The following is a 24,280-nucleotide window of genomic DNA, read 5'->3' as shown; positions in this document are numbered from 1 at the left end:
GAGGCTGCAGCAGTGCAAAATGGCAACTCCCCTAAAGGCAGGAATCCTTTGAAAAAATAACCTTGCGGGTCAAAGGAAGCTTATCGCAACAGCTACAAGGATATGTAACAGCATCATTAGGTGGTGACTTATAAAGGCTATAAATTACCCATAAGTATGTAAGCTATCCTCCTTCCTCCACGTATTGAAGATTGGGAGTCCTTAAAGATTGCTTTTAAGAATTTCTTCTCACAGGTATTTGATGTGCCTCTATGAATTGACTTTCCACACATATACTCTACTTGCCCGTTTGGGGGAGTCTGGTGCTGCTTGCAGAATCAGTTATGCTAAAGATATATTCAATAGGGTGTGTCTGAAAAGACTGGGATTGGAGGTGGTGCTATTGTAGAGGAGCATAATGAGATGAAAAGATACCCTGTTTGTTATTCCATGTGCTTACAGAGGTTTGACTACATACAACACTCTTCTTCCTGTTACATGTTAAGATAATGGTGTACTGTGTGGTTTTAGCTTGGCTAGGATGGGCCTTGATATATTTCTTAGGAGGCCCAGTTAAGAAAAAACAATTTACTGATTCAGGTGCTATAAAATACCTGACTACAAACACCCCTATAAAAGATACAATAGAGTTAATAGCTCTAATCATGAAGGTGTTTTCGTATGTGCCACCTTTTTTTAAAGTTACAAGTTAATTTGGAAAGTTCTTTTGAGAAAATTAGTGAAATTGAGCAGGATGAAGCCATGTGCTGAAGCCAACCTTTTAAACCAAGTAAAAGATATAAGCTGGAGAACATTTCCTGTGAATTTTATTGCAAAATATTGCACGAGTGAATCTGCTAACTTAGTTTCAAAAATATTGGCTATCTACATTTTAATTAAACAGCAATTTTAGATATCTGCAGAGTTGAATAGGGTATGAATTGCCTTTAGTACAGCATTTTCAAATTGTCATGTAAAACCTGACTTAGCCATACTTTCAAAATTTCACAGAACCTAAAATAATTTCCTCTCCTAACTGAACAAACAACAAAATGACAAACCTGAAAATTGTCATACGGATGTGACAGTGCATTGAGTTGCATACCACTACGCTGAGCAAGCTCATTTGGCACATTGGAGTGCACGTATGAATCATCAAATGTTAGGTAGAAGAGGTGCTTAGAAAGTTAATTAGAAACTGGAGAGGACACTTTTAAAGTCGGGTTTAATCTCTTTTTCTTGTAAAAAATGTTAAAATGTGTCTGCAGTCTGGAGGGGGTTGTATTTTTTTGGTTGTTTTTTCAGTGTCTGGAAATAAGGGACAGAAATCTGGAAAAGCAAAAAACAAAACAATGACCAAAAAAAAAAAACCAACACCAACCCAACCAAACGAAAAAAACCCCCGTGTTTGCCATTGTTATTCCTCTTGTATTATACTGTTGTTGTGAAACCTTAATGGCAGTGACTAATGTTATGTTTTATCTATAGCAATAGAGAAATGGTGTTTTTTTAAGATTACAGCCTGATTTCATTTAAGTTGTTCCAGGGGAAAGTATTGAGCATGCTACAGAACCTCTTTAAGCTTTCTCCTCCCTGCTATTAAAGCCGCTTATGCTCTTTCAAATATAAGGGCTTTCATTTGCACAGGATGCCTTTGTCAAGTTTGGCAAAAATCCCGTTCCTTACTGTGTCACTTCTTACCGGGTCCTGTCTATATGAATGCATTACTGCATTTAATAAGCTAAATTATGGTAAGCAATTTGCAGTAGGCTGTTGTCAGCAATATACAGTGCTACAAAAGAAAAGAGGGAGGGAGAGAATGTAGTTATTTAGCCAGTAGCCAAGTAGACCTGTGAAGAAATGTGAAGTGTGCTGTGGTCTGATGTGCCTGGAGACTTTTGGCAGACGTCCCAGCTCAGTTTTGGTTCTGGCTGGGTGTTCTTCATATGTTCCCTTTCTCTTTGCCGTCTTTGCAGCAGTGTGAGTAAGAGTGCCTCTTTGTGAAGATAACGATCCCATTGAATAGACTTGCCATTTAAAATGGGCACCTTTACCCGGGAGTACAAGTCCCCTGTCACTCAGAAGGAGCTCGTTGCATGTAGATGTAGCATGTGATTCTTTCTTCTTTACAGCCTCGGTTAGCCTTTCATCTGTTTGTCTGTCCCAAGTGCTATAGTCTTCAATTAAAGCTGTTGAGGATATGGCTAATGAGGGCTGTCTAGTGACTTGCCATAACAGATAATGAAAATCCCAGGAGTAGGACTTTGTTGGGTCCCGCGGATCCGCAGGCAAGCGCCTTGGAGGTCTGCAAAGATGATGTGATGTCCTCAGAAGAGTTTTTGAAATTTGGAGTGTTGCCAAGTTACGGTCTTGGCTTTCTCATTCTGCTCTGCTCTTGGAAATACTTGGCCCTACTTTTGTCCTTCTTATTCATACCTTTACGGAAAGCCATTATATAGGCCAGTGATTTCTGAGCAGTGGGCTGTGTTCCTTAGCATGATGGCTGTTTGCAAGCTGTCTGCTCACATGGGCTGGTTGCTGTCATCCTCCTTGCCATGTGAGAGAAGCAGAGCAGATGGGACCCCTTGCTCTCTTGGTCTTACTGGATGTGTGTTTGGCAAACGCGAACAGATGGTGATGACTGCTTCATAGAGAAGAAATACGAGTACCTCTTAGTTTTACCTAGTTAAACTCTCATCCGTTATTAAATAAAGATGCTTTCTGAGAGTGGAAGCAGTAAGATTGCTAGTTTACCCATCTTAAAAACAAAATGAAGCCAAAACCCAGAAACTCTTCACTTTCAGCTGCTTTTCTGAAGTTTTTCTCTAGGTGATTTAATCAAAAAAAAAAAAAACCAATCACGTGCAACATGCAACAAGGTGAAATTTTCTTTGCTAGTCCAGTGGGTTAATATCATTTAAGAAAAATGCATGCTTGAGGATGATTTTGTCCCTGCTGCGTTCTCACATACTCACTTTGAGCGGGCTTGTGGGCAAGCCTTTCTGTTTATTTCTGTGCCGAACAGAAGGTTTGAATCCAAAACTTTTGGTCAAAATGCCTTGAAATTGGGAATGCGAGAGCTAGGTCAGTATCTTCTCTTCCAGCCTTCCCTTAAATAAAGCTGTAATCTTCCCAGCTAAAGCCGTTACATAAAATAGATGACTATATTTGCTGTTTGCCTATATACTGAAATTATTAAATATCCGTGTTTAAGTGAAATGCCTGTTCTAGGAGGGAAATGAAAAAGTGGTACCATGGAACATGCTTCTTATGCAAACTAGAATGTAATATACTAGCTAAAATGCTGACCTGCATTGTAATAAAAGATAACAACTTGATCCTAATGATCCCCAAGTTAAACGTCTACAAAAGAAGGGGCTATTCATGGTTGTAGTACTGCAGGTTCTGATTATTCTAATTAGAACTGGAAGATGGTGCTAAGACAGGGAATGAGATCTGTAATCTCACTAAGAGCTGATTGATCAGCCATCCTCTTACTTCTGATGTTTGGCCATCAGCTTTGGCAAAATTAATTCTAAGTTTATGTCTCTTGCAGTTTGTTTTCTTGACTATGAAGAGAATTTTTTTGCTGAAGTGAAATTTTGGCTTCCTCTCTTTCTATTAGTACTACAAGGATCTCGCTTGCATTCTGTTAGGAGTACCCATTCTATTGTCAAAACAAAATTCTTTAGTCTTTCCTCACATTGTGCATCAGGAGGCAAGATATGCCTGCATATTCTCATGTTATACTTCAGTGGGCGGGGGGGGCAGGGTTCTGTCCCTTTCCTTGCATTGATATTGCCCTGAAAAAGTCATGAAAAGTTGAAAATGTATTACGGCAGAAAGATAAAAAGTTGAGGCCCTCTTCCTGCAAAGTGTGGTGTACAAGATCACTTACTTCAGTGGGGTCCTGAGCAGATTCACTGAACTGTCTCAAAGCAAAACTAGGATTTTGAATTATTTTAGTTTAATTCTAAAAATCATTATTAATGCACATTCAAGTATTATTCACTGTATTGTAAATAGCTTGCAGGAAAATGGATGTTCTGGATTGGGGTGCAGTGGGGGTGTAATGAATCCCCTTGATAATTGAAAAGTAAATTCTTCAAATAATCTTAATTCAAAAGACAGTAAATATAAAGAGAAAGGCTAAGCTGATAATTTTTGCATCTGAAAGATCATGGTCATAAGTGTGATTTTTGTGACAAGGCAGATGCCACAGAAACACTGGCAGTCTTGCCCCTAATCGTAGGGCTTTTCAATGCTTCCAGGTCAAATACTACCATGTAATGCCATGCCAAAAACGATCAAATACGAGAAATAATTATTAATTCTTGTGTTGGTAAACTCATAATGCTGCACTTGGAAGCAGGTCAGAAAAAATAGGCTGCAAAAGCAATTCCCTGAGGTGCGGTGGTAGTTATTTACTCAGTGCTGGTTGCTGGCACACCAACATCTATTTAGAAGGCTGGATTTGATCACCAGACTTAAGGTCTTATTTCTTTTTTCTAACTAAAGAAAGTGAAACAAGCAGTGCCTGTGAGGACAAATGGTCCCCTTCTATATCTAACCAAATGGGAAATACTGCCCAGGCTTTCCGGGAGAATTTTATTTAACCTTGACCACCACAGTTCATGTTTTTAAGCAACAGGTACGTCTCGTTCACTTAGTCACGTAAAACACAAGTAAAACACATGTAAAATGATAGAATATTAGCTGTGGACAATACAAACGTAGAAAAGAATCCATGAGCCTTATTCTAAGGAAGAAATTCTGTGTTTGCTTGTATCCTGCTGACTTCTAAATGCCTGTTAAGTGTTTCTTGGATGGGATTGCCTATCTGAAGTAGGGCCTTCTGCCAGGAAGATCTAAAAGTATCTAATTTAACTAACTCCTTAATTTTTTCATTCTTTTTCTCCCTTCCTTTCTGTCTTTCCTGTGTGCCACTGAAATATTTTCTCCTCTGTTCATTTGAAACCTAGATCTCATCAAATACTTCCCAGTTGTCAAGTCCTGAGCCAGTAAAGCACTGTGGGAAGTCGGCACTCTTCCAGTTGGCAGAGGTAAAGTTACATAGCATCACAATGGGAAGATGTGTGTATCTTTTCCCAAAAAAAGTATGAATTGCGTAAGGTTTGTTCTAGTATCAAATTTAGTATTTCCAGAAGCATAAATTAGTGAATAATGGAATAACAAGAGAATTAGGCAGTGGCAATGGCCCCAGGGACCTAGCTTTTCTTTACACACTTGTTAATGTGCATAGTTTCTTGGAGACCGCACAGAAAAAGTTACACTTCTTTTTAGAAAAAATAGCCTTATAACTATAATAAAAACAATGCTCAGGACAATAGCAAAGGCAAGAGACAACAGCATTTTTCTTAACGAGGAGCTGAATACCAGGATTCAGAAAGTAAATCTTTGGTATAAGGACTGGAAGGTGCACTGCGGAATGGGGACCAAGAATAAGAAGAGAAATGTAGACTTTGAGATCATCAGGAATCTGTATGAAGAGTTGGAAGTTGAAGCAGTGTGTTAAGTTCTGAAATCGCAGCTGTCAGGAGTAATCAAGTATACTAGGTCAGGTTTCCCAACAGTACTAGAAATTCTCTGTAAGTCTTAAATATAACCTTGTCGAGGTGTCCCCTTTGATATGTGTGAATCACTCAAAAACCTTTGAGGCTTGGTGTGCAAATATTATTCTTCTTGATGATTGAAAGATGAAGATACATGCTGCATTCCAGGTAAATAAGGGAGGATGCTAGCACCTTAGTAGTACACTTCCCCTCTCCCCCCCTTTTTTTTTTCCTTATCTAAAATCACTTCCTATTTCAGTGAGGAAAATGGCTCTCTGGATCCCATCTAGTGGCATCGAGCCATATGTTCTTGCTGGTGAGGTTAATCTGTCTCAGGGAAAATGTGGAAGCACTGAAATAAAAGTATTTCATGCCTTGTTCCATGGATAGTAATGCTACTATCTGACTTTATAGGAACTTATATGAGTGAAAGAAAACCTGCCTTGCCCTACAGGCATTCCCTGGCAGTAATAGAGTTTGTGGGTGTGTGCTATGTTGTCAACGGTACCTACGCAAGGGTGATTACAGCTGACTGTGGTCAGTGATCCATAAGGGCATTTGGCTATTGCAGCCCTGGGACAGCAGAAAGGCTGGTAATATTCAGTGAGGGACACCAGAGGTTTTTGAGGTGTCCTCTTACAGGACAGCAGCAGGCTTTTGAGTAGTGCTGTTCCGGAGTAAGGCTGTTGCTGAGTGCAGCCTGACTTTTGGAAGTCAGCATTAAAAGTTGTGATGTGACTGTGAAGCTTGTGAAGCCCTAATTTGGGGGAAGGACAGGTGCTTGTCCACAGGAGCGCAGAGTTTGTACTGCAGTTGTTGGAAAAAGTGAAGCTAAGTCTGGCGGTGTGACGTTTGCATATTGGACAGGTTTCCGTGATCTATCTCTCTCAGTGACTGCTCAGATGGATTCCTACAAACCTAATTTAATATACAAAATGAATGTTAAAGGCTCTGATTCAAACTGAGAAAAGCATGGCAGATGTGCTAAGCACATCCTCCTTGCCTCTAGCTCTTGTAGGACATTAGTTTTTTTTTTTTTTTTTTTTCTTTTTTTCTTTTTTCCCTTTCCTTCCCTTCCCAGTTTTGGAGAACTCCGTAATTTTGGATTGTAATTGGATAAATAAAATGTGAGAGATTCAGCTTAAGTTTTCAGATAGCAGTTCGCAACCTGGTTTGGAGCATCCCAAATAAACCGTGTTCATTATCACCTTGAGGGTGTCTTAGATTTGCGAGTTCATTTGGCAGATATCTGTGCCATGCCTCTAATTCCAAACCACAGATGCTGTGCACTGGAGGGGAGTGACTGCTGTCTCCATGCTGCTGGCATGGCAGGGGTCTAGCGCGTGGGAGCCTGTCTGCTTCAGCACACCACACTGCTCTGCTCCTCCTTTGTCTCTCTGCTGTGTGGGTTAACCAATTTTATCTTCTTTTCTCCCTGCCCCCCTTCCCTATGCCTTCCTTTTTGATATTTCACAGTATTTCACAGATTGTGATAAAATAAAATGCAGAAGTGGGTTAAATTATTTTCTAAAAAATTCTGAGAATTTCTAAGTTTCTAAAAATGGTTGGAGCAGCCTGGGAGGCTGTTGCTGATTAGCTCTGCTGAGTCTCTTGCTGTGCCTAAATGCGTGCTTTGTCTTTAGCCTTCAGTGCGGAGGCATGAGAGCGAAGGGAGGCAGTGGTGGGGGTGCGCGTCACCTCCGCAAGGCAAGGAGGCCACTTCTGCTGCAGGGCGCTAGCAGCACTCACAACGCGGGGCTGTAAGTGGCGTTTGGAGACTTGAGCTGTAATGGTCAGAGCTGGGAGACGCTGTGGAGAGCTGCAGCTTCCAGTAGACAGAGATACAGCATTGCTAACTTTTTTTGTTTATTTCTTTTACGGCAATGATGGGTTGATGTCTGCAAAATCAACTTTGTGGGCCAGTGTTGGTTGAGAGCAATGAAAACTGAGTTTGGGGGGATAGGGGGAGCTAAAAGGCTGTAAACCTTTAGTTCCCCAGTCCCTAGAACTCCCCCTTTTTCTAAGGAAGCAAGTATAAGGAACCTGCAAGCCTTATCAGAGATTATGGGATATGTCCTTAAAAATACGTAATTTTCTTCATACTAATGGCCAATCCTGAGACTGATCCTTTTAATTTGTTTAGAAAAAGATCATTTCATTGCACCTAGCTCAAAAGTGATACAAAACACTCTCAAGTATTGAAAAGGATCACGACCTGGTACAGGAAAAAGATTCTGGAGAATAATCAGCTACTTGCTTGCCAGACAGCCTCCCGTACTCTTGAGGAGTAGTAAAGGTTACCAAAGGCTTGAGGGATCCTACTTCACTTTGGTTTCATAGCATTTCTTTTATATGAGTCCTATAGGACACTAACAGGCAGTGCCATAGCCAGGCAGGAGTAACCTTCTTAAGATATGACAATGAAATGATTTTGCAATCAAATGTCCAACTAAGCCTTCAAAAACACCACCAGCTGGGTTGCATGCTGGTGTAGATTGGTGCTTAGCTGCTGGAGTCTGTTTGTGTGTGAGAGCATGTGCTTCAGTTCATCCTACTCTTCAAAGGGAGTCCTGACAAGAAGATCCCCAAATCTGGAAATAGCTTGTAGTGTCCAACGGTATTATCCACCGGAGCAATGGTGGAGCGGGGTGTTATTTGTAACAGCATGCACAGGTCTGCACTTTTTCAGTATATAATCTTATGAATGAATTTTTGGAAGAGGGAGGAAATAATCTCTTCAAAAGCTGTGTGATAAACGTAAAAGAATTGTGCTAGTGAAATAATGTTTTTCTTTTTTCTCCCCCTCTGTTTTTTCTTTAGATTTCTTCAAGTACATCCCATTCAGGTCCTTCTGATTTAACAAAACAGTGTGGAACATCAGCATTATTTCAACTGGCAGAGGTAATATTAAAATCCTGGTGACTAATTACCACAGGTGCAGTGGGGCGGAGAAGTTAATGATGTTGATTGCCAAAGTCTGGAAGGCAGAACAGTGCTAAAGTTATAATTACCCTGTTGCTTATAGAAGCTTAAATTATCATGGCTTGAGTGCCACAAGTCAAGATTTCCCCAGGCTAGCCATCAACTTGGAGGTTTCTAAGAGTCTGTGCTGCAGCTGAGAAGAAGTACCAGTCCCTGGTGGCAAAGGGACTTTCCAATCACCATTGAAATTGTTTCAATTCCTTGTTTTAGAGTTTGGGGTTTGGTCTGTTTGGTTTGGCTGGGGAGGCACAATGCGTTGAGAAAGAGGGCTGGATTAGTAGGGCTGTTACTCAGATTAGGGCATTGCCATTACGAATACCTGTTAAAGGCCATTCGTTGTTTTCATTTCTTTTTGCTTTTCATGCCTACTGTTTTTTGAAGCGGGGAATAAACAGGTCAATAACTTCCATAGAAACTCTGCTATGATACTCTGAGCAGATCCTCCTTCTGGGAACAGTTACAACCAATGGCTTCGTATTGAAATGTTGTATTTATTTTGTTTCTAAGCTTTTTTTTTTCCCCCCAAGCTTTCCTAATCTCAAAGACTGAATTGCAAGTTTATTTAGAGCTCACAAAACAGAAGTCGCTTTTTTGTAGCCACATCTGTAGCCCTCTGTACTATTGGCTACTGTAGAGGCAGCAAAAGTATAAAGAAAAAAAATCCATTGGCGAGGGGTATGTGTGTTTAAAAGACAAAATATTATTACTGTCCAATGAGTTGCATTTTAAAGATTGATCTTTAGCTTTTGAAAATCACAGGCTGTGTTTACATTGCAGTGCAGTAAAAAAGTCACAGAAGTACCTTGGTACCAAGAACCCACCTCAGCACAGCTGTGGGGTTCTCCTCTGCATAATTTAACTTGCTTCCTAATAGACACTGTGCTGCCCAAGCTCCGGTGTTTCCAGTGGTCAACTTAGCTTGACCTGAGCCAGATCAGGAGTTTCTACCCTGTGCAGCAAGAATTTTGGAAACTTACTACAAAGCGTTCTATCATTGGCGTTATGCTGATACATATATTGGTGTAAGAGATATTTTTAGTTTGCAAGAAAAAAATGCCTTGCCGATTTGCGAAATCTAAAATTGACCTAAAGAGAACCCAATGATCTGGAGGGTACATCCACACTGACCACATGGCCCGTGGGCTGAGCTGCAGGATAGGAAAACTCCTGATGTCTGGTTCAAAGCAAGCCTCTTCCATCTGGTTTTGCTCCAGGTGGCTGTTTGGTTGGCATTTGTTTTAAAAACAAAATAGCACTGTGAATTCAGCTTGGGGGCTTTGAGAGGGAGAATAATAAGAAGAAAACATGTCTTCCTAAGGGGAACTGTGTGGTACTGTGAAGGACTACCCTCTGTAGCACTGTCAGCGTAGCTTACAAGTGATCCAAAACCAAGAGGATCTCCCAAATCAGTGCTGCAGGAACATGGCAGTTTGAGAACCTTGTTACAGCTCTTTTTTTGAATATCGCTGTTCCTCAGACAGTATGAGGGTTTTGGTTTCCATTAATGTTATCTCCAGGAGGAGATAACCATGGCAACCACTGCTGCTTTGCAGTTCTTTGCAAAATAAGTCTGTGACATGAGAAGAAAGATTTGGAAGGCTTTGTTACTATTTTCCAAATTATTTTGCACATTCAAGAAAAGAAAATAATATCGATTACTGAGATTTGATTAACTTTTTTCACCCCCTCCTTCAGGGCCATTTGGAAGATGGAGGAACGAATTGTATATAGGAACATTTGGGAGTTGAAGGGGGTATGGATATGAGATTTCAAGTAACGTGTCTGTGGCAATAGTGGGAGATACTGTGGTGTTCTGCTGCATTTATGGTATTCTGAAAATCAATCTAGCAGTGGGTTTCCAGGTTATATAAAAGGCACTTAAAGGATCATGGAAACGCCACTGAGATCAGTTGGAGTCTTTTCCTATTACAGCAGTAGAACCCTCCAGCCTTATTCTAGCATTTAGCCATCATCGCATCAGTTTCACTAGGGCTTCAGCGTCTTTTTTCAATATTGTCCTTTAGCATAGTTTGCTTTCCTGAACTAAGATGCCAGAGAGATTCCCTGTGTAATGCTCTAGTTAATATAGGTAAGTAATGTTAACAGTTGATCTTTGTTTCATGGGACTATTTTTAAACTTGTTTTAGATGTGCCTTGCTTCAGAAGGAGTAAAAGTGAAAGAACCTGGGAAAACAAAAGTAGAAGCACCAGAGGATGTGGGAAGGGAAGTTCCAGAGGAAATGGAAGTAGAAGAACTGGAGAAAACAACCATAAAAGACTCCTGTAAAGGAAAAGTAGAACAATCAGAGATAGAGAAAATGCAAAACTGGGATGAGACAAAAGCTGAGGAATCAGAAACTGCAAAATGCAGAGATTTTACTAGTCTTGCAATGGAGAGCAGTCCTTTTGAGAGAAATGATAACACAAAGGATCACATGTGCTGTTCTCCAGAGCTTTCAATGGCTGACATGAATATCCTCGGGCTAAAGCCAGAAAAGATAAAGAAGAAAAAGAAAAAAAATAAGTTGGACCGGCACACAAATGAAAAATCTACCCCCAAGAAACCTTGTAAAAAGAGGCAGTCCTCTGAGTCGGACATTGAAAGTGTAATGTATACAATTGAAGCTGTTGCAAAGGGGGACTGGGGTGCTGAGAGACTCGCGGAAACTCCCCGCAAAAAAACCCGCCCTGTCTCAAATGTGAAGGGAAGCGTGTTGGATACAAAATCACCAAAGAAAAAAGTGAAATCGAAAGAGAAGAAAACATCAAAGGAGAAACCCCCAGAGACCACCAAAGAATCAAAGCCTCCCGATTTCCTTAGTATTGCAGCCAGCAAGGAAGTACCCTGTGAGGCTTCTGATAACATTAAAGTGGAACCACTGACCCCAACAGAGGAGGTGGTACCCCAAAGCTTACCAGGACAGGTCAAAACTGAGGACAGTGACTGCGTTAAAAAGATAGAAACCTGTGGCTCCAGGAAATCGGAGAGGTCTTGCAAAGGTGCTCTTTATAAAACTCTGGTGTCAGAGGGCATGCTCACATCTCTGCGCGCTAACGTGGACAGAGGTGGGTGGCTTTTGAGTGTTTCATTTACAGCATGAACCGCAAAAGCCTGCCTGGAGTGGGAGGAAAAGCAAAAATCCATGTTTAAGCTGGAGTTTGAGCAATGTGTGATGGGAATGCTGTGTCTGGTCGCCTGAGATACTGGGGGCAAGTGGAGGGGACGGACTCCATGGTTCAGGAGGTCTTCTCAAGTCTTGCTGTGTGTGTTCGTACTTTACCTCACAAGCTCTTCATCCCTCCCTTTTTGTCTTTCATGATCTGAGATTTAGGCTTCTGACCGAAGGCTTTGTTGGGTAATTTGTCAGCCTGATGGTAGATGTATGCAGGACTTGTATTGTATGTAATCCTGAACAATTAGCTTGTTTCTGTATAAACAACTCTTGTGGTTGTGAGCATAGTTCTCAGTCCTACAAGAGGCAAATGTGTTGTGCTTTTGCTTTGGTTGTTAGTTTTGTTGTAGGTGGTGAGCGAGAACCCTTTATCTTGTGGAGGGATAAATTTGCGATGATTTCTGGAAGCTTTCGTGGAGATGTCTTGAAATGTATTTTTCCAATTAGATTTATTTGTGTAATGAGAACAGTCAGAAAAGAAAAAGATGTTTGTAATTTAGGGAAGTTTATTACTGTCAATCTACTCATCTCTTTCTCTTCCTTCATACTTCGAGAGATCCTGACTTTAGAGGTAGTATAAAAACCCGGGGCGGGGGGGAAAGAATAGTTGCCAATGTCATCATTATCTAGTTTAAAATAAATAAATAAATGTTTTGTAACCCCCTCAAGAAGATCAAGCATCATAAGTTGCAGTACTGAATGGGACACAAGCTCCTTCTGAGCCCCCTTTGTTTTGGCACATTTTTCTAAAGATAAGAAACAATTTTCTGCCTTCATCCCAGGAAAAAGAAGCTCAGGAAAAGGCAACTCCTCAGATCATGAAGGATGCTGGAATGAAGAAAACTGGGCTTTTTCCCAAAGTGGGACAAGTGGGAGCAAAAAACTGAAGAAGCCTAAGCCAAAGGAAGAGTTTGTTTTCGGGTAAGTTGCAGCTTAACACTGTTCAAAGTTTTAGGTAGGTCAGCCTGGTAACTTATGAGTGAGTCCCCCTCATTGCAGCAAGTGAACTGCATCCATCACTCAAATAATCACAATTAGACAGAATTCCTGAAAATTACAAACTCCGCTGGGCTGAGTCATGCTCTCAATACCTGTTGTTTATATACCAAAGTAATTCCTTTGAGATCTTTCCTGGTTTACACTACTGTAAACAGATTTGAATGACATTATTTGCTCACTTCTGAAAAAAAAGGTACAGTATTTACCCGCTCAAGAGGTGATGAAGAGGGTTACTTATATTTTCAGAGCACTTTGCAAGCAGTATTTAAAGTTCTGTGTAGGTGTTCAATCGTCATAAACAGAATTAGACTAGAAAGAATAGATCTTTTTGCCTGCTTGGAGAGATTGCTTACAGAGGAAGAGTAAACAATGTTCTAATATTGGCAAATAATTTGATAAATACATCATTTTTCCATTGTAGAGACAAGATATTTAAACTGTTCATGTACACCATGAAGAAATTAAATATATCAGAAGAATAATTAATGATTACAAATGCATTAACATTTCGCAAGGCCACATAGAATTACTTTTCTAGTGTATGAGTAACAATTTTTGTCAGAGTATTACAGATTTATTTAACTGCAGGCGTAGTTGTTAAATCTGCTTAGCCATTCATACTTACTTCCAAATTCTTGAAGACTTCCAGTTATCTGAATTCAGAGGGTGAAAATGAATTAAAAAGGAGTAGATTTTCCACACTTCATGCTGAAAATTGTAGTGTGTTTCTTTTGTGCAGGCTTGCGGTAGCCTTTTTTATAACCTAGTCTATGTGAAATTTAGCTTCAGCTCACTTTACAGCAAAGATACTAAATTGATGAAAATCTCCAAGTCTTGTTTGCTTGGAATAGTCAAGAAAAATTCATGGAACACTTCATGTATTTTTAGTGCATTGTATATAAGTTTAGTTAGTATTTTTTAAATTTAAATTGAAAGGTTGAAAACTTTTTACACCTAATGATGTGAAAACTGAATGCATCTCCTAGCCAAAAAAAAAAAAAAAAAAAGTTGCAAATGATTTATTCAAAGTAGCTGGGAAAAATTGTGTAAATAATTAATTCCTTTGACAAATACTGTTCTACCATCATTAGCCAGCTGGATGGAGAAAATATGTATTTGCCAATCTTGCTTCTTGATTCAGTTGTGTCATTAATGAATATTGTTTAGTGACCTCTGTAAAGACAGAATCAGTAGTTTGTGGAGCGTAGTTCTGGAGAAGGCATCCATTATCCCTGTCCATTGCACTACCTGATCTTCTGGCTACTTGAAGAGCTGGTTTTACCTCTACCGGCTCCTCCTAACTCTTTCTGCTCCCTTCAGCATCACCTTTGAGCCTCATTTTGTGTGTGTGTGTGTGTGTGTGTGTGTGTGTGTGTGTGTGTAGGGGGGAGGGTCCTTACCCCTTTGGAATTACGTCTTTCTCCCCGTGTCCTCTTACCACCTTCTCCATCAGGAGTTGCCCACACTTCCCCAATGGTCCCTGTCAAGTGTGTTTGTCCATGTGCAGCCCGCTCTTTTGCTGAGCAATGCTCTGCCAGCATGTATCTCCTGGCAGGAATAGGCGGTAGGGCATGAAGACCTCAGCTCAGCTACGTGTGTCTAACCAGACTTGTAAGATGCTCTGAAAATTCATGACGATGTGAATGTTGGTTTTTTTTTTTTTTAAATAATTAATTGCTGACATAGCAATAGCAGCACTCTCCACTGCCTCCATGTCGCACAAGCTATAGGTTACTAGCCAGGATGGCAGCTCATCTGCTTTCAGGGTAGGAGGTCCTTCCTCACTAGAGCTGCAGCCCCTTATATGCCCTTGGGGCAGGAGACGAGGCAGGTGGCAACAGGCAGTGGGAGAGGATGGAATTGCATGACAACTGTCAGAGCAGAAAATCTGCTTGTTTTGTGGTTGTCAGGGAACATTCATGTGGAAGAGAAAGGTAGCAGTACCGAGCACCACTAATGTCAGATATCTTTGTGATTTAAAAACAGAACAAAACGTACACGCACACAAAAAAAAACCCAAAACAAACAAACAAACTCCACCATGCACACAGTCTGCCAAGAGCCAAGGCTGTATTTTAATATGGAAGACTGCTTACCAAAAGAAGTAATGATTACGGAATTAAAATGAAGTACCATTCTGTGTGCTAAAGCTTTCAGAATGCAATTTGTTTGAAGTGCTGCTTCAGAGAGCAGAGAGAAGTGCCATGTTTCTTGTGATACTTCCAAGTGTACAGTGTGTAAGGGCCGACCCTCCGACAGTCATGCCAACTTCTGTCTAGTTCAGGTTTTCCATGGCAAACAGAATTAAAGATGAGTAGAAAATGTCATTGTTCCCCTGTCATTGACAGTGCTATTTATAATCTGCCTAGCTGTACGCATTGCCTTTTATTAAAATACAATTCCTTCTTATGCTCCTGCCTGGCTGCAAAAATTTGCTTGAACAGAGTGCTTATACAAGACCGCGTAGTCATTACAGCCAGAAATGCCGTGCCATACCATCCTGTTCGAGGGTTTGTTTTCATCTGGCTGTAAGGAACAACAATACCATGTGTGTGGATTTCTTGAGTTGTAGATAATCTAGTTGCAGTCACTCAGGTTGGGCTAAAGTATGAGAGATGTTGAGTTTCCTGAAAGCATGAACTAGTTGCATTTTTCACCTTGCAACAAATAAAATATGAGGGGAGGAAATATGATCTCTCAGAACAAGTACAGAGCTAATTCCTACCCCAAAGAATCAGGTTTTGGAATATCCCTATAAGAATGAATAGTTTGACATTTTTCTTCTGGTTTGAATTGTTGTTTCCATTCTGGTGTAAGGACTTTTATGTGAAGTTATTTTATTGGTTTGTTTATTTATTGGTTTTATTGTCTTTTTTTCATTCCCCTCACAGAACAGACAAATCTCCTGTACGAGTTTCTGCAGCAAACAGAGCTACATGTCACCAGTGTGACATTGATTCTTTTTTTTCCCCCCCCCAAATTTAATATATGCCACTAATGTAATCAATTTGTGCTGAGTTACAAATGCAGAAGCTGGAGTGTACATTTTCATCCCAAAGTTGGATTAATATATACTAGTTTGATGTTTACAGTGTGTGTGCACTTCTCTTTCCCCCTCTCACTATGTAGATAGGTATGTGTATGTGCACACATGCTCCTAACAATGTATTTTTTTCTCCAGAAACGGAGTTACATTTAATTTGATTGGTTTTGTTTCCCCTTTAGCTTAGCAAAGTTGGAAGAAGAATTTGAAAAGAAATTCAACAGCCTCCCTCAATACAGTCCTATTACCTTTGACAGGAAAAATTCAGCTGTTCCAAGGAAAAAGAGAAAGGTTGGAAGCGGCTCATCTGAACAACCAAAATCCAACAAAGGTAAATTACCACATGCAATACATTCTTAAGCAACAACAATGCCACGACAAGCTCAGGAATTTATACTTTCTACTTTACTGTTATATGTGAAAAGTGTGAAGTCAAAGAAAACATTTTTGTAGCACTGAAGTTAGTTGGTTCTCACCTGGGTTAGTTTTCAGGATGTACTCTTGACTCCTGATTTTCATGCTGAGTAGAACTGGTTAGAGTTTGTACATGAAATATATTCCTCATAGCAAGCAAATTTATCAAAAACATGAATACTTGTGAGGTAAGTGAATTTGACAAGTTTTCCCAGGAGAAAATGGGGAAAAAATGGCAGATGACCAAAAGGTTACATTAATTTATTTTATTAAAATACAATTCCTTCTTATGCTCCTGCCTGGCTGCAAAAATTTGCTTGAACAGAGTGCTTATACAAGACCGCGTAGTCATTACAGCCAGAAATGCCGTGCCATACCATCCTGTTCGAGGGTTTGTTTTCATCTGGCTGTAAGGAACAAGAAGTTGTTGACATTTTTCAAAATGTAATTTTATGCTGGTTTGCATTTCATTGTAACTTTAGGCTCTATAAATTAAAACATAAAATACCAGAGATGTCTGAATGAAACATTTGGATTTTTTTATGAAGATTTTAACTCTCTATTATAAGTTTGGAGCAAAAATATCCTGACATGATAAAAAAGGGTTAGGGGACAGGAAAACCAATTCCATATCCAATTCCGTTTCTGAGGCTCTTGAAGGGAGAAACTCATGACACATTTGGCTGTTTTATATACAACCAACCTGTGACTCCCCTGCAGGGGTGGTAGAGAAGTGAGAGTATGGTAGGGAAAACTACTTTTAGACTGATGCATACATACAGTACAGAAGCATCACAAAATGAAGGAATGACATACCAGTAATCCTACAAGATAAAAGGATGCTCAAAAGAATCCTCATTATGCACAGTTCACAATGTGAAGCTGGTTTCCTTTTCTGCTGCTACAGTAGTTCCACCAACTGACAGGTTTTCAGATCCAATACTGCTATTTTAGCCAGGTGACCCTGGATTAGATCTATGCCTTTTGAATGCTTTGTGAATACTCACATTACGGTATGCAGGATTGAGCAGCTGTTCTTTTCTAGTGCATGCCAATTTTGGTATTGATTTTTGTATTTATATAATTAGATGTGGAACAGTCACTTTTGCAAAATTAGACTTGTGCTGATACCAAGTGAGTTCTGATTTCAAATGCCTTTCGTTTTTTTTATGGTATATATTTGATAGAACTTCTTCAGCTTCAGTGAGCATGAATGAATTGCTTTAGCCACTGTATTATCATACTGTAATTAAGCAACATCTGTTGGGAACAAGATCTCCTCATCTACTGTGATCTGGCAGTTGAAGTTGTAATAGTAGCTCTTTGGATTTCTTGCTACAGTATTTACCTGTTCAAGTGTCTGTACGTCTAAAAATTTTGCAGGCCCTACGTTGTTTGGGAATGGCACACTAGAACGCTACCTCAAGTCAGGTAGCCCAGAACTGTGTTCTGCTTTTGGCTAGGTTCATATGTGAGAGCTTAACTTTTATCCTTATTTGCATCACTTAAAAAGCTTGGGAATATATTGGGCCATGTCTGAAGGGAAGGTCAGAAACATAACTGCAGGCAGGTTACAAGCCTGATATAAGCAGTTTTGGCACAGCCCTGCGGAGGCGGCCATGGAGCATTTGCTGCCTCTAGCTGACAAATAAGGGCTAAACTAAGCCAGCTGACTTTGCACTGAAGCAGATGGTAAACAGTCACAAGAACTTTTCCACCAACTGAGCAGTGGGGTTGCAACAAGCAGCCCCAGGGCAGGAATATCTGATTGTGACACTGCTGTTTCTGTACTGAACATCTAACCGCAGCCCCGATCTAAATCCAGACAGAGCTAGTGATATCTGCTCCTAATTTCAATGAATGTTGAATTCACTCAAGTTAGCTGGGCAAGCTGTCAGCTTGTGTCAGTCATTCCAGCTCCCTGGAGAGTAAAGTTCAGTTCTCAAGAGGTAGCTGAAAAACTTTCCAACAAACCATTTTTCTTTTGGAAAAGAAAGATTGCTAAAAAGTAAATATTCCATGGCAATGGGTCAATTTTAACTTGGTTTATTTTGTTAGGATGCTTAAAATGAGCGAGTTGTGGATTTGAAACGACCTGAACCAAACTGCATACCAGCAAGCTTACTAGCTTAGTAGGGAAACGGTTCCAGCTAAGCCAAACATTCATTAAGCTGAATCCTCAGTTTAATTTGTGGTGTACTGACAGGCCATTCAGCTTCGTCATGCTGTTGGCTTGCCTGCGAACCGTGACGAGTCCAAAGACTGTTAGAGAATACTGACCTCCAAAGGTGTTAAGCATACAGGTCTGCAAATTAGGCTCCTGCAAGTATTGCAGGAAATGAAAACGGCATATTGTGCAAAATGATAGAGCTTGGTTTGGAATGGTTCTGGGTTTTTTGAGTTATCATGGGTTTTTACACCATCAGAATTAAACAAAAGTAACATCTTATTCTTGCAATGTGATAAGCATGAACCGTGAAGGGCCAATATCATCTTACGGGTGTGACTGTGTTGGGATGTAGGAGACCTTAACTTTGCTCTGCTGTGCTCTGCATTACTGTGTTGTGTGGAGTTGTTTCTGCTGCTTTGCTCTTTCCGTGGGGTTGTCTGTGTCTGTAAGGTAACTAGAAGAGATGTCCAGCAGAAATAGTGCCTACCTAGTGGCTGGGGCCTCTGGATGTTTCCAAACAACAGATAATAATCACTAGGGGTAGGTTTAGTAAATACTCTTTAAAATCATTCCCTGCTTTTTCTGAATGAGCATGTGCAGGATCATAAACTTCCCAGGCATTCTCAGTTCTCAGATAAGCACTTAATTTTTGCAGTCTACGGATCAGTGCCTACTAAATTACATTTAAAATTTGGAAAATAGGTTGGAGTGCTGCACACTAAAACTTCCCCAGGATGTTAGGTGAATAAAAATAGAGAAATGTTTTTGTTTGTTGGTTTTGGGGTGTTCCCTGCCCCCGCCCCGTCCCATATCTAGGGCTGTATGCCTTAATGTGTTTTATTTTAGAGTAAATGGTGTCAGATTGATTTTTCTGTCAAATGTCATTAACCTATACCTACAAGAGGCCTGATCTGCTACCTAACCCAGGATTGTCAGGATGTTTTCCTATTCCTAAGTGGAAAATGAGTGGGTCAGTGCTCACAGACTCCTTCCATTGTGCTTATCATGTCCAGTCCCCACTTCAGCCAGTTCTTTTCATATAAAAACACCTGAAGAACCCTGTAACGTGAAAGCTGTTTCAAATCCACATGTATAAGGGAAAATTTGAACTTTCTTAAATGAGAGGCAGTTTTTTCCCCAGAGCTTTCCAAATTGTCCAAATTCTACTCCCACTGAAATTGATGGGGGTCTTTCTTCAGCGGGAGCAGGATTGAACAAGCTGTAGTGCTTTGGTAAATTCTACCTGAAGCATTTTGAACTGGGAGTGTGCATGTAGAAGAATAATGTCACAAAATGGCTGTAAAATACAGCTATACTGAATCTGTGCAGATGGCCTGCTCCAACATTTGCTGGAGCTGTGGCTGATTTTTTTTTTTTTTTTTTTTTTTTTTTTTTCTTTCCAATGGCATATGTGCCAAAACATCCCACCACACAGAAGTCAGCAGTCGGCAGTGAGTCACTAATCCGCTTGTATGTAAAAATGAGCAAGAGGCATAGTCATTATTTCTGCTTTGTGCTGTGAAGAAATGCTCACTTATACACTAAGCACTTCACTAAAGCTTTCATTCTGGGAAGGCAAGGAGAGGAGTGCATACTGTGCTTTATTTGGGAAAGGGATTGTCTACAATTTTTTTTCGTCTGTGGCCTCTAGGACTAGAAATAAAGCATCAGCTTAAAACGTGTGCTTCTTTGTGGCATTCCTCTTCGTCTTAGCTCGGGGGTTTTTTTTGGCTCGGTTTAAAGCATTCACATGCCTGGAGATTGCATGCCATCATGTTCCAAAGATCATGACCTAAAAATACAGCATCTTCCTCCTGAGAGATGCAGAAACGCACAGACAAATCTGTTGGTCCTGGTTTTCTTACAATCATGTTGAAGTGTTCTCTATTTGATCAGGCCCTTTAAAATAGGGAACTTTGTGAGATCAGAGGGGGCATATGCCCAGAAATGTGGAGGAAATGCAGTTACGGTTTGTTATGTATGGTGGGTTTCTTTTCTTGCTTGCTGCTTCCCCGAGCAGCTGCTGTTGGCCGTAGCAAGTATTCCCAGGAAGAAATCCCTACTGCCCTCAGTGAGGGTAGTGGACAAGCCAGGGATTAGCAGGTGGTTAAATCCTGTGGCAACTGCTGAAGTGCTAGGGAAGGGAAGAACCATGTAGAATATCTCCAATAGAGGACGATAAGCAGGAGAAAAGGACTTACTTTACACTTGCAGATGGCTGTATAACAATAGCAAGTAAACTAACATTAAAAGTTTTTTTCAGCTTTCTATAGGAAATCACATCCACTGCCTAACAGCATGCCTTTTAGGTTAGTTAGTTTTTTCAGTCATGGACTTTCTCTGGATTGAAAGTTGACAAGTGGCATTTGTTCGAAGTCTTGGAGTACTTGCCTGCTGTCCCCATGAAACAGGTGTAGCCCAGCCAGCCCTCCTGTAAACTCCTGCCTGGGTGAGTGTGCCTGAACTGTGCCCCTGGGGCGCCTGCTAGTGAGAGCCTGAACAGGGGTATTAACTCTATCCCAGCCAAAACCAGCACAAATGCCCCCTTGTTCAGCCTCTCTTACATGCAGATGTCCTCTCTGGCCTCAACTATATTTTGCCTTCTCCATATTGGTTTAGTTCAGTTAATTTCTATTAACAGAAAAGCTCTGGTTTTCATACCTGAAAATGCTATGCAAAGGTCCTGTATTTGGCAGTTCATTGGCTTAGGCCTTAGTCTAAAGGCAAGATGGGATGTGGCCATTTTCGAAGAACCACCAGGTAGTCTATTCAGTAATTACTAAACAATTTGTACGTGTAAGTGTGCGAGTGATTGTAATTTGGCTTTTCACAGAGGACAGTAAGTGTATCCTCTAGTTCACTCTAAGTAGTTCAGGCAGGGAGTGTGGATGAAGTTTCTCATGAAGTCAGAAGTTATATTCTCAGATCCAAGTATGACATGTTGACCTAATTAGCTATTAGCCCATCTTCTCTGTCATGGCATTCATGGCCAAAGGCTATTCAAGTGTCAGTGGGCACTGTCTCACAGGAGTGACAGCTAAAAGAGTAGGAAATTGGAATTTTCCTTATGAAAAGGCAGCTTCTCTGTTGACGCTGTTCTCTGTCAATGTCCTTGGATTTTCCATTTGGGAACAAAATTTTATATGCAAGTGGCATGTGCCTTGGAGTACCCTACATGTTGCAGATACAAGCTTATGACAAAGGTGCCTTGGATGGTAGAAAAGAGATGAAAGACTTGGGTTTCTTTCTTCATGCAATGCTTGTCATCTTTCTGTGAGTTTTTCATCTCAGTTCTGCTTAGAGTTGCTGGCACTGGCTGACAGTTTATGATACTGATTGAAATGGTCTATAGGGTGCAGGTTGAGCTGTAGAAATGGAGAAATCTGTGATACTATAGAATGTGTTGCTTATTCCAAGCACCTGCAAAAATCACTAATTTGCTAATTTTAAAAAAAAAAGGTCATAAGAGTCATCTAGTTTCGTACCTCTGTCTTCTTGTGGAACTGTTGTGGGAAGACTTGTGTCTGTTGATGTGCATGAAGCGTTCGATCTTAGTCTTCAGAAAAGCTCAGTTTTTTCACTTAGGCTTTCGCTCAACCTGCCTGAGCTTTTTCATTCCTTGTTTTGCGTTTTTATTGCACTGACACTAGACTGCTTATTCAACTCTGTGATACTCGGGAAGGTATTGTACAATTTGCAGAACGACACTTCAATCAGTTTGAGTGAATATGGCCTCTTCTGTTGAACTTTCTGGTATTTTCTATACAAGTTCTAGGGAAGCTATTCAGATTCAAGCTGATGTTGCCTAAAGTGGTGTCTTGCTTGGACTTTATTTGGTTTGTTGTTTGACTTCTAGATTTTTGGGAGATTATTAATCTTTTCCCAAAGTTTTGATTTCTTCAGTAGTAAAGAACAAGCAGCAGTGAGCCACAAAGCCATTATGTACAAAATCATAGGGTTTCTATGCCTGTTTCTGGCTGGATTTCAGCTTTCAGTAATTTTCAATATTATTCAAACAGCCTAGTGTCTATGAATGGTTTTCCCGTCGTAAGACTAGATCCTTCTTCCATGTGCTGCACACTTTTGTCCTTCTTTCCCTGCATATAGAGAGTCAGTGACAGCAAATTGCAGATGAGTGATGTAGACTTACCTCGATTGCGAGTTACTACACGGTTGCAGTTGTGTCTCAGTAGCCAATGTGTGTGTCTGATTCCTTTTAAGGATGAGGAGGAGTGGAGGAGGCCGGTATTTGTGGTGGGTAGAATCTTGTTCCAAGTCAGCTGTGGATGGGAAGGACACCCTCTTGTTAGGCTATAAGCTGTCTTGTCACCTGCAATGCATCTTATTGCTGTTTGGGCAGGTCTGTTCTTAGCTAGCCTGAAGACTTGCTTGCCTGCTGTATCTTTGGAAATAAGGTTTTAAAGTGCAGTTTCTGAAAAGTAACTCCATAAAAATGGCTTTGCAGTGTAGAGATTATGCAGCTGTTATATCTTTGGTCTGTTATGTCTTATGTTGCTGCTGTATCACTGTTCACTCCATTAATAAGACAAAGGATGGCTTCTTGATAACCTCTGCTAGTGGCATACTTTGTGGTCTGATGTCACATAAGGTGTTTTCTGACTACTACTAGCAAAAACTCTGCTATCAAAGTAGGAATGATACCATGAGCTGGGCATAACCTCACCTTCCTCTCCTGGGAGCTTTTATTTCTGCACTTACTATAAACTCGTTTCTGGTCACCAAAAAGGCAAAGGTAACTCTTGCATCCTGTGGTGGGTTGGCCCTGGCTGGTAGGTAAGTCCCCACCCTGTCACTCGCTCACCCTCCCCCAGTGAGACGGTGGAGAGAATTGGAAGGGCAAAAGCAACAAAAAAACCTCATGGGTCAAGATAAAGACAGTTTAACAAGTGAAGGGGAGGGGGAGAGAAACAAGTGATGCAAAAGCCAGCACTCACCACCAACAAACTGATGCCCAGCGAGTCCATGAGCAATGACTACTTTGGAGAAAACTCTCCCCCCAGTTTTATTGCTGAGCATGACGTTATATGGTGTGAAATACCTCTTGGTCAGTGTGCATCGGCTGTCCCAACTATGTCCCCTCCCAACCTCTTGTGCACCCTCAGCCTACTTGCTGGGGTGGCAGAGTGTGAGAGAGGGAGATCTTGATGCTCTGTAAACACTGTTCAGCAGAAACTAAAACATTGGTGTGTTACCAACACTGTTTTGGTCACCAATCTAAAACACAGCACCATCCAGGCTGCTATGAGGAAAGTTTATTCCATTCCAACCAAACCCAGTACACATCCAAAAGAGAGCGTATCTTTAAACAAGCAAGCAAGCAAAGCCCTTGTTTTATTGTGTGGCTAAGCTTTCCTAAGGTCATCGTTCTCCAAAATGCTTTGTATGCACATAAGCATTGGGAGCTGATGGGTTGAAGTAGATACTGCTGAAAGCCTCCAGAGTCCATTCTGGCAGAAGGTCAGGTTTTGCGCTTCCCCATGAAATGGCATCCTGTATTAGTGGAAAGGGAGGTTGTATAATACGTACTGTGACTGTTGTACCTTTTTAAAAACTGCTAATTAAAAGTATGTATTATTAATGTTGTCTGTAGGTTCATTCCAGTCTCAGAAAAAGAACTTATTCCACAAAATTGTCAGCAAATGTAAGCACAGAAAGGAGAAGCTTAATGTTCCGGACACAGGTACTGGTGCATTACTTAGTTAAGGTTTTGGGCCGCCTTCTCTCTCAATTCAGTCTTGGGGAAATGCTTCTAGACAGAGGTTACTCAGCTCTCTAGTCTTTGATTGCTTTGGTCCCTTATTTCCCTGTCTGCTTTGATTCTATTAGCTCCTGGCTCCAGTTGATGGTATTACCTTATTCCAGTATGATGCTGTTTTGTTTTTCATTGGCATCTCCCTTAATTACAGTTTCCCTACTCCAGACACCA

At 40.7% G+C, this 24,280-nt stretch overlaps 1 protein-coding gene across 1 annotated transcript in view; it reads left to right on the top strand.

Moving 5' to 3' along the window:
• Positions 1-24,034, top strand: part of BBX (bobby sox homolog (Drosophila)) — a gene marked incomplete at its 3' end in the record, with an annotated part of 48,132 nt that extends 24,098 nt beyond the window's left edge. Inside the window, exons 7-12 of the mRNA XM_009577230.1 lie at positions 4,962-5,042; positions 8,373-8,453; positions 10,682-11,600; positions 12,490-12,628; positions 15,932-16,080; positions 23,945-24,034. Of these exons, the coding sequence (XP_009575525.1) occupies positions 4,962-5,042; positions 8,373-8,453; positions 10,682-11,600; positions 12,490-12,628; positions 15,932-16,080; positions 23,945-24,034 (1,459 nt within the window). The remainder of the gene's footprint in view (positions 1-4,961; positions 5,043-8,372; positions 8,454-10,681; positions 11,601-12,489; positions 12,629-15,931; positions 16,081-23,944) is intronic.
• Positions 24,035-24,280: the final 246 nt, after the last annotated feature.

Source organism: Fulmarus glacialis, unplaced genomic scaffold, assembly GCF_000690835.1.
Source record: "Fulmarus glacialis isolate BGI_N327 unplaced genomic scaffold, ASM69083v1 scaffold710, whole genome shotgun sequence".
In the NCBI taxonomy this organism is placed as follows: domain Eukaryota; kingdom Metazoa; phylum Chordata; class Aves; order Procellariiformes; family Procellariidae; genus Fulmarus; species Fulmarus glacialis.
This window is presented reverse-complemented; position numbering and strand designations above follow the sequence as displayed.